Source organism: Sinocyclocheilus grahami, unplaced genomic scaffold, assembly GCF_001515645.1.
Source record: "Sinocyclocheilus grahami isolate Dianchi unplaced genomic scaffold, SAMN03320097.WGS_v1.1 scaffold1163.1, whole genome shotgun sequence".
Lineage (NCBI taxonomy): Eukaryota > Metazoa > Chordata > Actinopteri > Cypriniformes > Cyprinidae > Sinocyclocheilus > Sinocyclocheilus grahami.
Window position 1 is genome coordinate 463,066 of NW_015506342.1, and position 13,787 is coordinate 476,852.

Genomic DNA, 13,787 nt, shown 5'->3' on the forward strand with positions numbered 1-13,787 from the left:
AGAAAATCATCTACTACTTCCCCTTTGAGAGGAGCTTTAAAGATGATGACAGCATGTTTTCAATAATAAAGTAATTAAAGTTGGGATCGTCTATGGAAATTAAAGGGGCCGAGTTCATTCAAAAATTATCATTCTTGTCATCATTTACGCACTCTCAAGTTGTTCCAGACCTGTATGAATTTCTATACTCTGTTGAACACAAAAGATGATATTTTGACTAATATTGCTGAGCAAATAGCTGACGGTAGCCATTGACTTCCATAGGATGGAAAAACAATATACTGTAAGTTAATGGCTACCATCTACGGTTTGCTCAGCCATGTTAATCAAAATATCATCTGTTGTGTTCAACAGAAGAGAGAAACCCGCAGGTTTGAAACAACTTGAGGGAGAGTAAAAGATGACAATTTACATTTTTGGGTGAACTGTCCCTTTAAATTTGTTGACAGCACATTGAGCTCTCAATAATATATAAATTCAAGGGACAGTTTGCTGTCATTTAAACTCAACCTAATCTCTTTCTAAACCTGTACGAGTCTGCATGATCATTTCTGCATGAACTCTGATTTTAATAGTGCAAACAAGCGTGTTAAAAGCGGCCGATGGCAAGTTCATACGGTTAATGCAGCAACAAGCCCAGCGTTAAAGCATCACAAATCAAGCACTTTTCAAATGCAAAGTGGCAAAAACATCTAAAAATATCCTCAATTACCAACAATTCCTGCGGTTTGAATGAAAAACGCAGTATTACCCTCAAAACCGTACATTAAGCCATTTGGGAAGTACAGGAACACTTCACACGCGTGTAATTACGCGCAGGGGCCAACGCCTGATTTTAAACACAGCCGAAACAGCATGTGCTATTTCTAAACCTCGAGCAAACATCTGTTTTACAAGAAGCTGCTGCATGTGTCTGTAAGTCATCTCCAGTTTAGCATTTATACAGCGCAGAACGTATAACACGAGGCCTACTATAACTCCGTCCGAACACTACACCTCGGTGTTTACACTATCATCAGCGGGGTCCGTCCCGTCAATCAGAATAACTTAAATTACACACAATCACCAGCCGGTGACGAGAAAGACGGAGCTACTTTGGGATCAAATTACACAGGCTTATCAAATGACAAGAGGGCAAACAAACACTGCGCATGATGTTTTTTAAAAAAATGCATGTATTAAAAGTCTCGTTAAAACAATCAGACAGCTGTTAAAACGCAAGTCTGAAATTAAACGTACAGTCGGATTAGAATTTCAATGGTACATCACATTTGTTAAAAAGAAAGTAAGAAAAGATCTGATTTCAAACAGACAGTGGTTTGTGGTTTGAGTCTGGGGGCTTCAGTACCTGTGTATTGGAGGAAAAAAGCCAACAAGATTTTCACTGGAAACAAAACAAAGAGAACTGACGCTCCGTTGACAATAGGCCTTTGAAACGTCATTAACCCCCGAAACCATTAGCAGGCGTAACAGTTAAGTACTGTGTGGATTGCCATGAACCGGGACTCCTTGCAGGTTGGCACTAAACTCTTGAACAGCTTTTTGGAAGGCACTCGACGCGTAAGCTCCGACGTCCTCGCGCCTAAACAGTAAAGTCCTCGTGTGCTCACGGATGTGGGGGGGGGGACGAGAAAGTAGTTTAAATCCAGGCGAACGAAAAGCAAAACGATTCACAACAAGGGTTTCCAAGTCCACGGGCAACGGGTTCCAAGTCTTGGTTTTTCACGTTCTTGGGGTTTAAGTTCCAGTTGCGAGTGCAAGACACTTGTGTTGACATCAATGGTGTGCTGCAATTCCTGAAGAGTGATCCGCTATTCCAGGCTTCTCCTCCTCTTCCTCTTCCTCCTCCCGAGGAGACGCGTCGCTCAACAGTACAGAAATCCTGCGACACACCTCCAAAATAAAATACAAACAAAAACTAATTACTAGCGCTCGTCTGCGTTGCACAAGACAACACCACGCAGCCAGGCACCTGAAAACAAAAGCCCCTCAAGTGCCTCTGATTTAAACGTGTCGGTTTGTCTCTCTATATATATTTATATAATCCCAGAACATTGAAGTATTCTGTCATGTAAACACTGGTTTCAATATTCTGTAGGACACTTGTAGGAATACTGATGACAGTTAAAGCGACGGTTCGAACAAAAAAACTAAGTTCTGTCGTCGTTCAATTTGAAAACAAAAGAAGACAGTTTTTGGTCCCGATGGACCTCCATAGTACTTGTTTTTCATACTGTGGGAGTCAAAGGGGAGTAACAATTGTTTAGTTAGCCACATTCTTCAAAATATCTTGTTCTGTGTTCAACAGAAGAAACTCATACAGGTTTGGAACAAATGAATGCTAAGGCTGATGATACAAGCGGAAACTTTTGAGCAACGCTGCTTGGGCCCTTTCCCATTGAGACTGGCCGATTTTTCTGATTTTATCGATTTGAAATTCAATTTTATTTTTTAGAAATCGAGGAATTGCGATTTTGAATAGTAATATTACCAAACGTTAGAATTAAACACTTTGACAATATGCCAATAACTTCTGAACATATACTACTCTTTCCCGCAAAGACATTTAACAAGTACACATCGTGTTGACAACGTCATGTGCGCTGCACTCGGAATAGAATTTTCTTTAACTAGAGGGTTAAAAAAAAAGAAGTTACTTGAATCATGTTGTAGTTACATTTTCAAGTTGACCAGTTAAAAATAGTAAAAAGAAAACAAACATCGCGAATCGGTCAAACGTTCTGAAAAAAAAAAATCGAGATCTAAATGTTTTGCCATATAGCTCAGCCGTAAGAATGGGTAATAAATGTCCCGGTGTCTCGCTGGTTACCCGCTGACGGCAACATTGCTCAAATAGTTGCCCAGTGTGTCATCAGCATAACAGAACTTTCATTTTGGGGTGAACTGGCCCTTTAAGGCGATGGTCCCCCGAACTGAAAGTTCTGTCTATTTGTTACAAACCCGTCCGAGCGACAGTCGTAAGTCTTCAGTCTTCATCTGAACTTTCCCCTCAAGCGATATCTGTCTGTCTCTGTCTGTCTGTCTGCCTGTCTCTCTGTCTGTCTCTGTCTGTCTGTCTCTCTGTCTGTCTGTCTGTCTGTCTGTCTGTCTCTGTCTGTCTGTCTCTGGTTGACCAGACTGTAGACGAGGATGAAGCCCTGGCCGTTCTTGATGTACAGGTCGCGCATGGAGGCGAACTGCTCGGTGCCCGCCGTGTCCAGGATCTCCAGCACCGACGGCGACGAGTCCACCTCGATCTCCTTGCGGTAGAAGTCCTCTATCGTCGGGTCGTACTTCTCGATGAAGGATCCGGTGACGAACTGCACGGTCAGCGCAGATTTCCCCACGCCGCCGGATCCCAGCACGACCACTTTGTATTCTCTCATGGCTGTGAGCGCTGGGCAGTGTCTCTCTCTCTCTCCGTAGCGCGCTGCTGTTTTCAACCAGCTCGGTACCGGCCGGGGTTCGGTGAGCGTTGCGCGCTGAGGATGGCCTTGCTTCGGACCGCGGCCCAGCATTAGAAGCGCATTATTCCGGCGGACTGTGTGCTGCGTCTGCGCTCCGCGAGCTCTCCAGGGTTGCCAGGTTTTCACGATAAAACCCGCCCAGTTGCGACTCTTCTGTTTAACTTCTTCTGTCTGCTTTTAACGGCGGCTGGCAACCAACGCGAATCGGTGCATTACCGCCCCCTTCTGCTCCGGAGTGTGGAACAGAGTTTATATTCTATTTATTTATTTTGTTAAAACCTTTCATATTTAATTCTTAATTTAAATAATTTGTATCTTAAATTTTACAGCTCAATGCTGTAAAGCTGCTTTGACACAATCTGCATTCTAAAAAGCGCTGAATAAATAATGTTGACTCGACTTTCTTGTTTATACTTCCTACATTCGAGAAATGCAGGAGGTATTGTTTCTTCAACATGACGTTGTTCACATTTGGATGTTTCTCTATTATTTTAAGTGTGCTATTTACGTTTGAATGCCCTAACATTGTTCTACATAAGCTCTTCTTTCCTTGATTTATATACTTTATATTTTGATTGACTTTGTTAATTGTGACCCTGGAGCACAAAACCAGTCACAAAGGTCAGTTTTTTTTTATTGGGATTGATAGTCCCAATGGTGAGGGTGCAAAAAAATCTAAATATTGAGAAAATCATCTTTAAAGTTGTCCAAATGAAGTTCTTAGCAATGCATATTACTAATCAAACATTAAGTTTTGATATATTTACGGTAGACTGACGATTACACTGTATTGTTGGCTATTGCTACAAATGAAAAACAACCCACTGCAATAGAGTTAAAGCAGCCCAATTCCGCGGGAAAACAGAGGACTTGGCAACACTGCTGCCCATCGTCCGCGGCGCGTCACCAACGGGGCGTGTCTTAAAGGCGCAGGCACACAACACTGATCTCGACTCGTTTGTTCCTGTAGCGCTCGACACAACACAGCTTCACACCAATAAACTGGAAATAATGCTGTAAAATCCACCAGTTTCAAACAGACCCAGTTTCGGCTCGTTATTCAGATCAGCGCTGTTTCAGTTCAGTTCAACAGCACTGTCAGGGTTATTTATTTATTTATTTTTCCTAACTGCAAAGTGACTCACTGTGTGCTGTGTGAAAGAATTAAAACACAAAAGCAAATGATGAGCGATGTTTGGATGAACTGTCTCTTTAAGAGTGTTGTGGCGTGCACCAGGCCCAGCTGATGCCATGTGTGTGGCAACTCAGGACTCTGGCCAGAAAACATCTCAGATTTATGTGTTATCATTTCTGCTGAGCGGCTCATTAATAACACATCCTGGCCTTTAGTTTGGATATGTTTGTGATATTATGAGAGTTAGGGTCACCCGTCGGCCTTGTGTTCAGATCAAGTCTAATGGAGCAGAAGGATAATTCACATTGATAATTTCCTATAGTCAGGTTAGGTTTTTAAATGAAATATGATCTGTGATTAAAATGATTGGAAGAGTTTTGTTCTACAATATAAATGACATATAGCCTATCTCAAACTAAATGTAGCTACAGAGTATCACTGTATTTATGATGTAGAACTCAACGTGGAAACCTCAGTTTGCTCATAAATGAAAGCACTCAAAGGAAACTCCACGCATCCGTCAGGTTTATAGGACGTCATGCGTGTAATGAAACTCTACTGCTAAACAGAGATAAGGTTTCCAAAAGTGTAGCAGCTTCTGTTTTTCCACAGACGGATCCGTCACGACATGTTGGCTGTACTTCGGCACACTGCACTTGGTGAACTGGGATCCTCCCTGGATGTGAGTCAGATGACTCTGAGCGATACACAGATGTGTTTCTGAAGCGTTATCAGACTCGAAGCACCTGATCGATGAGTAACAGCGCTGACCAGATCTCAGTCTAGCTGATCACCAACAGCACAGAGGATTTCTCTCCGAAGCGTGCAGAGCTCAGTGGAACTGTGCTTTCTGAGGAACTGATTAATAAATACATAATCAGATTCCAAAAATTAAACACTTGGAATTAGATTTTATGAATACTCATAATCAGACTACAGTTGCTTTTAATTGATTACTTAATATCCACTAGATTGTTACTAAGTCATTATTCTCACTAATTCTTCTTGCTTTTCAAATCTTTTTATTTTCCTTTAAAAAAAATATATATATATGTTTTTTTTAATTACGTGGAAAATTGAGAGGCCACAGCATAAACAAATATCGGCTTTAAAAAATATTTTTAAATATATAAAAATGTAGTTATAAAAATGATCTATTATAAAATACACATGTATTTATTTTAAAACTATTTTATTATTATTTTAAATATTTTAAAGTGATTTATTTTAATGTAACATTTTTTAAATATTTAATTAATTATTTGCTATTTACAGCCCCCCTGCAAAACCCAGTTTGAGAAACCCTGGCGTATAATGTAATATTTAAGGCAGTGCTCTCAGTGGTGAAATGTGTAATGCACTTGAGTACATTACTAAACACAATTATCATCGTGTGATCAGTATTCACTCCTTCTGTCCAAACACTGAAAGTCAATGGGGTCCAAAGATGCTTTGGACAAAATCAGGCGAAACTCTGACAGAATTTATTCAGATATAAATGTGTTTCCAACAGCTCAGTTGTTCAGTTTCAGTATGTTTGGACACACTTTGACAGCACACTCAGAATGAGCTCTCTGCTCATCATGTGATGATGATGATGGTGATGAAGCTGGTGTGTTTGACTCTGCGTTCCCCAGTGAATCAGCCAGCGGCTCGTTAGTAATCAGTCTGATGGACAGACTGTATTAATTATCATCCTGCGGGGAAACACTCTGAAGACAGTCCTGCAGGTCTCTGTTTTCACTGATCCTCACACTTCTCTTGTGGATCGAGCGTCCAGACCCCCGGCTCCTCACACCTTCAAACAACACGCTTCATCCCTCTCACAATCAAGAGATCGAGCCATTGCAGACAAACACTGCTGTTTCTTTTTATTATCATTGTAATTAAAAGAATATGATGCAATTATTTCTGTGTTTGCCGTGTTATTTTAGTAACATTGAGATACTGCTATAGTTTTGATTACAGTTTGTTTTTCAGCTGCTTACACACTAAATCTGTACTCGTCACACAGTTCCTGAAAGCTGACACTCAAACAGCAGAAGCACACACCGAGTCTGCAAAACCAGACACTAATACTCAGACTTTCACTCAGTTTTCAATTTCTTTAAACACACACACAAATCTAACAGGAAGTACTATTATGGCAAAGGTGTTTGCAAATGTTTGCTTTTTGAGATGCGGTTGTGATATTTTGAACGCAGTGCTTCATTTTGCAAGAGATGCGAGGCGTTTTGCATTTTGTGTGCAGTTCTTGGATTTGTGTGTGAAGTTTTCAAAAAAAGAGGCAAAGTTTTGAAAATGTGTGTAAGCTGTTGAAAAAAAGAACTAAGATGAGAGGGCTGTAAGACTGTGTGTCGGTGTTTGCTGGAGCAGTGGATCCATCTAGTGGTCAAGCAGAGACTTCAGCTGTGTTGAGTGTTAGTGTTGTATGATAAGTGATTATATTGAGTGACAGCTATCAGAGCTCAGAGATGAGTCCTGTCAAAAATCATCATGTTAAAAGAAGACAAATAGTATAGATATTAGTATAAAAAAAATACTGTCATGTGGTGGTGCCACTAGTGTATGTATGTGATTGTGTGTGTGTGTGTGTGTGTGTGTGAGAGAGAGAGACGGTAATGTTTTACTCAAGCATTACATAAAAATTTAATTTTAACATTAGTGTGATCATTTTAACATGAGTTTAGGAACAGAATAATAAAAAGGAAAAATAAAACACTGCGTAGTATTTACTCTTTGAATTCAATATGCACTGATTCTTATTTAAACTACAAAAGTTATTTAGGTAAGAGCAGTGAGTGATTTTCTCTTTGTCTTTTGTTCATGGCCCCAAATATTGCAAGTTGTAGCGATATGCACATTTGCGATATTTCGATCAATTGCACGGCCCTATAGTGTACTGTTGGAAAATGTCTTTACCTGCCGTTAAACGCGGCATGTGCGAGTGTTGAACTTCGTCTGTGATAAACGCAGACAGTTGTCCGGTTTAAATTATCGTTGTGTTACTATTTACGGAGTGAGAAGCCATTCTAAACGATTTGGTGCAAGAGTGAACTGTCTGGATGATTCAGACTGAATCGCGAACTGATTCGGAACGTTTTAGCCAAACCGTTTGACTCTTTCATGGAAAAGAACCAAATGATTGACACATTCACGGTATCCCTACTTCTGATCGTAAATAGACAACATCAAATTCAAACACATACGATATGATATAATAGGCATGTGAGACAAAATTATTATAAGATCGGTCAACAGTAATGTCATTTATCAGACAAGGATTAGAAAATCTTTACTGAGGGGCCCAATTTTCTATTTAATAAAATTCTTAATAGGCTACATGTTGTTCAAATTAAGAAAAAAATCGTTTAGGTCATGAAATATAGTCACAACACTGGTAAGTATAAATAAATATATACAATTCTATGTTATGCAGTCACACTACTGGTAAATAAATAAATATATATTCTACTCTATATAGTCATAACATTTGTATACATACATACCTGTACATACATAAATATAAACATTATTTAACATTATCATTTTTTTGTTACCCCCTACTTGTTAGACCAGCATTCAAGCATCACATTTGATTTAGTTTGAATGGAGTTATGTGTATGTATCTAAAGGTGTGTGAGAGTGCGTGAGTGTGTTTTGTGGGTAGGGTCTGTGCTGGATTATGAGCTTAAATCATCCAGTTACTTCTCTCTGTTGACCTACTCTGAGCTCATAGAGGGGGAAAACCAATTAGTCTGATGGGATTCTTCACATGCATTTCTGCTCCCCAGAAGTGATGTGATTCTTATCCACATAAATTTTCATTCTCTTATCTGATGACCAGAAACGCTACAAAATATAGACCATTTCCGCAAACTCCTACTTTCATCCATGCACCTTCATCCCAAAAATCTTCATGAAACCAGCTTAAGTGTTCCCATACACGTGCTTAACTTGATCTTCACACAAATCCGCCAATGCTGTAATTCCAGTGAAAGCTTCACAGAGCACAATGGCAATGTGCCCTTGTTCAGACAACTGTTGAGCAGAGACAAACACAAACAGTGCTTTGCTTGCAGCTTTGCATGGCTCCAAATGTGTAATGTATCCTTCCCATTCAACAACACAACCACAAGTTACTCATATCTGAAGTCAATCAACTCTTTTTAAAATATAAGCAATTGACAAAAAAAAGTCAACAAAAAGAGTTTGCCCTCTTAAGTAGTATCAGTTTATAAATATCTGCAAATATAATTAACAATTTAATTGGAGCTGTATTTTTCTGGCACAAAATAATGAGGTTTTAAAGAATGAACCTCAATTAGAGTTATAGCTTTAAACTATATAACAGATTAAATTTGAGCAGGAAACTGATACATTTACACTAAATATAAAGAGAACAAAACACAACATTAATCATTTACAGTGCTGGGTATATTACAAATTGTAGTCCACTACTGATTACAAATTGCATGACGAAAATTGCAGTTAGTAACATAATCTGGATTACACATATTAGGTGATGTAGTCTGACAACTTTTTGATTACTTTTGATCTAACTTGTTCATCACATAGATTTGAATGGGATTATTGTGTAACATATTAGGGCTGCACGATAAATCGAGATGGAATCGAGATTGCGATTCGACAGAAGCTGCGATTGTCATGCGTATCTTTCAGTGAAGCACGGTTCTGTGATCAGCAGTAAATCTCCATCCAAAGGCCAGAGGTCTTTGCTGCAGCTGAATAAACAGAAGATTCAACTGCTTTCATTGATTCAACATGACTAATAAACACACGACTACAGCAATATATGGTTTATCTGAGTTCTTATAATTTTCATTCAAATAAAGTATATTTATAATGCAATGCCTTTATCACTGCTTAAATACTATGAAATATGTTGCCTGCCTTATTCTGTGTAAGAAGCCACATCATCTCACAGAGGGATTTATTTCAAACACTCGACTGATGTTATGAAGTGAGTTTGGAGTAAAAATATGTTATTAAATGTGGTATTTTCGCATGCTTTCAGATGGAGCAGCATTTACTCCACAGAGCCGTAGTTCACTGAGAAGCTACGCAAACAGCTGTCATTATCGCGAACGATTTCTTCGATTTCATAATCGCGCAATATAATTGTCTGCGATTTTTTTGCGTAACTTGTCAGTGAACTACAGCTATGTGTAGTAAATTCTGCTCCATCTGAAAGCATGTGATGATGATTTCCTGCTGATTACAGAACTGGCTTTACTAACAAAATGCGCATGACAATCGCATTCCATTAATCGCGCAACCCTATAACATATTGAAAAACAAAAAAGAAAGAAAACGAAAAGAAACCAGAAACTATAGTCCATTCTTTGTCATCAACATGATCAAATGCATTAAATATTATCAGAGCAGGGTTTCCCAAATTGTAGAAGAGTGGTAGGTTCATTTAGAAAGAAAAATGTAAAGGAGGGGGGAGGGGGGGATAGGGGTTAATCTAAATGATGAATAATTTACTGTCATTGTGTGAAAAATAAGTAATCATGTCCAAAAAAAAAAAAAGCTTATCTGATTATGAACATTTAGAAATGCAATATACTCTAATTACAAGTATACTTAATTTTTTTAATCTGATTACGTAATCCAGATTACATGTAATCAGTTACTACATGGTGATATAAATAGCTTTAGTTTAGTGATAAGATCTTGTTTTTGGAAAAGTTGTAGTATCAACCAAGCAACATACTTAGCTACTCCTCAAAATTGACTCTATGCTGATTGACATTGGCCTTCAAACTTAAGTTCACTGTAGGCCTAAATTAAATTCTGGTTGACGTTGAATTAGACCTTAGAGTAAAACAGTGCTTTCCATGAAGAGAATTGTTTGTATCTGTCGATTTTACACATTTGCCATTAGGAAGAAAGATTATCTACCCATTGACTGCTCTCGACACATCTCTTTGGCCAAGCATTCAAATAATGCATCTCATAATCTTGTACTGCAGTTATATCTGATCAAATATGCACATTATTATTCTTTAGTTTGGGTTAAACAAATCAATTTTGCTTGGTTGGAACAGCAGCTACGCTAATTATGTCTCTATGTGTTTCTCTGTTTCTGCTGGGATTAACATCCCGTGGTAACTAGGATTTACACAAGCTTCAGTCTGGATCCAGAACACCTGAGAAGAGATGATGCAACCCCTCAGAGGACCTCAGATGATGCCAATCCTGAAACAACATACACAACTACCACATTCTGCTATAAGTTTGATTGCATCATATAATAATTGCTGTTAATAGTGTTCATCGTCTGTTTGATTACGTCTTTAATTGATTTTTCCGTACATTTCTGCTATATGTACATTAACTGACAGTCACCACTGATAAGCTACCACTAAATATTGTAGAAACTTAATTTGCTGTAAAGTTACTTTGCAACGATTTCTATCGTGAAAAGCGCTGTACAAATAAACTTGAATTTAATTTAATTATGTTGTTCAGAAGAGAGAAAGACATCAAATTAGCCATCACTCGCTTAACCTGTTTTCTGTAATTTAATGTGAAGGGAATAAAACACAATTATAGTGTTATATGTGAGAATTATTTACATTTATGGCCAGATTTACCAAACAGGGAAAATTAGCAAATTAGTGATCTACTGACGATGAGGAAATGAGAGAACACAGATGCTGATCATTTCCATAATGACCAGCGCAATCTACCAAGAGCAGCTCAGATGAGCAACTACTGCAGAGCACAAACTGTGGGTAAGACGAGCCTTTCCGGGGCTTTCTGATGAGCGCAATATATATATATATATATATATATATATGTAAAATAAACTTTGCTAGATTTACGATGTTAATACTCAACAGTCACAATTTACACATTTTCTCCCTCAACAGTTAATGTTACTGGTGAGTTACTAATATAATGTACTATGTTCTCTACAAGAAGTCCACATTTACATGATTGTACGTGTCTGTATTTTATTTCACATTTACTGTGAAGCACAGAAACTATCAAGGCTTTGACTCCAGAGTCGATTAGTTCAAGGGTTTAATAAGATGTCTTGGGCTCTGGAGTCTCTGTGGAGAAGAACACTGAGCCATTTCATCGCTTTATGACATGATCGGCCCTTCAGCTCTTTCCACCTGAAGGAATATAGTATTTAATACGTTCGTCGGTTTCAGAAAAACTCGTCCTCATATTCATGTTCAAGAAGATCATGTGTTGTAAATCTTTCAGAGATTTAGAGAAGTGAACATGCCCTATAAGAGGCTCTTGTTTGTATCTGTGTTGACTTTGTGTGTGGCTGTGATATTATAAAATATAATTCTGAAGTGTTCTGGCATATTACAGCTTTCTATTAGTGAGATGGAAATGTTGAAAAATATAAAGGTCACAGTGGCAAATATCAGGTGAATAGACCTTAGATGCTCCAAAAGCAACATCACCCACTCAATCTCAGCTTGTCTGTTTAACACCATAAGCAGACATGTATATGTATATATAATATACACTGTAAAATAAATCCGTAAAATTTACGGTAAAAAAACGGCAGCTGTGGTTGCAAGAATTTTGCTGTAAAAAATATGTTAGCAACATTTTAGGTTTTACAGTTTTAACTTAAATTTACAGTTAAATACCGTAATTTAATTAACTGATATAATGTTAATATACCAACCTAGTGAAGTACTGAAATCTGTTTTGCACCTTTGTAATACACTGATAACCACCAAATGCAGGAGGTGATGAGAAAGTTATACGTTCTAAGTTATACGTTCTTTTTCACTTCCAAAAACGGTATACTACCGTAAAATTACATGTAATGCCCAATGCAGTTTTTTAACCATTTACCACGTTTTTACTGTAGCATTTTTTTACAGTCTTTTACCGTTAAATTCACGGTCATCATATATATATATATTAGGACTGTCAGTCGATTACAATTTTTTATCTAATTAATTACATGGTGTCGATTTTTGACTGTGAAAATACCCACAAAAGATTATTTAAAGCCATTTTTGTGTTAAATGAGAAAGTATCAAAGTAGACATTACAAATTGTATAGCTTTAGAAATTTTTTTTTTTTGATTCAACATAACATTTGTTGCACATAAACATTTAAGCTACAACGGCCTAACATAAACTATGGAATATAAAAGAAGATTATTTAAGAAACATCTCAGTATTTTTTGTTCATACAATGAAAGCCACTGGTAACCATAAAATCTGTGTTACAGTCTTCAATATACCTTTTTTATGTTCCACAAAAAAAAAAGAAAAAGGTTTGAAACAAACATGAGGGTGAGTAAATGATGACAGAATTTTATTTTTTTGGATGAACTAGGCCTATCCCTTTAATGTTTTTATTTGTATTATTATTATTTTTATGAAATGATACTGTAAATAAGAAACTAAATCTGGCAGCAGGTAAATGTCTTCATTCGATTCGTTCAGAAACGAAACACCGCTGTGTTGTTCACAGACGCACAACCATTCTGCTGCGGCTTTCAAGGTAGTTATGTTCTCTGCAAAATTGAGCAAAAACACATAATATTGTGTTTAAAATATAACACAATATCAACTTATTATTTACTGAACTGTTGTATAAAATCATATTTAAACTCGTGAAATTCAGGCACTCAATATCAGCACTCGTGATATTGCTCTCCCTGCTCGTGTGATATTGTATGATATAAATATAAGACAAAAATGCCCCAAAAGGGCCTTTATGGAGTTGTTGCCCTGCATCTATCTATTCTATAGTGTCTGGCTCTTTGTTCCAGTTGTGTCACTGTATGAGAACAGCTGAATTGATCTTGGCAGAGATTTTGTGTCCGGCTGCACTATTTCTTGCCAAAAACATACTTTGTGTTAATTAAGAATGTGCTTGGGCATTTTATATTGTAGAATACATTTAATCACAGTACAATTAATTCATTTCTCCCTGACAGCAGTTTGTGGTTATAAAAACCTGGCCTCATTATCATTACATACTGTATCTCCCTTTCTATCCGTCTCGGTCATTTTCTGTCTGTCTGGTTTGATAATGCTGGGATCCTGGTGATGTTTGTGTCTGAACGACACCTTCCTCATTCGCTCTGTTCTCTCTGTAACACACACACACACACACACACACACACACACACACACACACACACACACACTCTCTCTCTCACACA

General features: G+C 37.7%; 1 protein-coding gene across 1 annotated transcript; it reads right to left on the bottom strand.

Moving 5' to 3' along the window:
• Nucleotides 1-3,119: 3,119 nt before the first annotated feature.
• LOC107567488 (ras-related protein Rap-2b-like) lies at nt 3,120-3,627 on the bottom strand (the record flags this gene model as incomplete). Its single annotated transcript, XM_016253182.1, has 1 exon — nt 3,120-3,627. A coding segment is annotated over exon 1 (399 nt), but the record flags the coding sequence as incomplete, so codon positions are not given.
• Between the last annotated feature and the right edge of the window lie 10,160 nt (nt 3,628-13,787).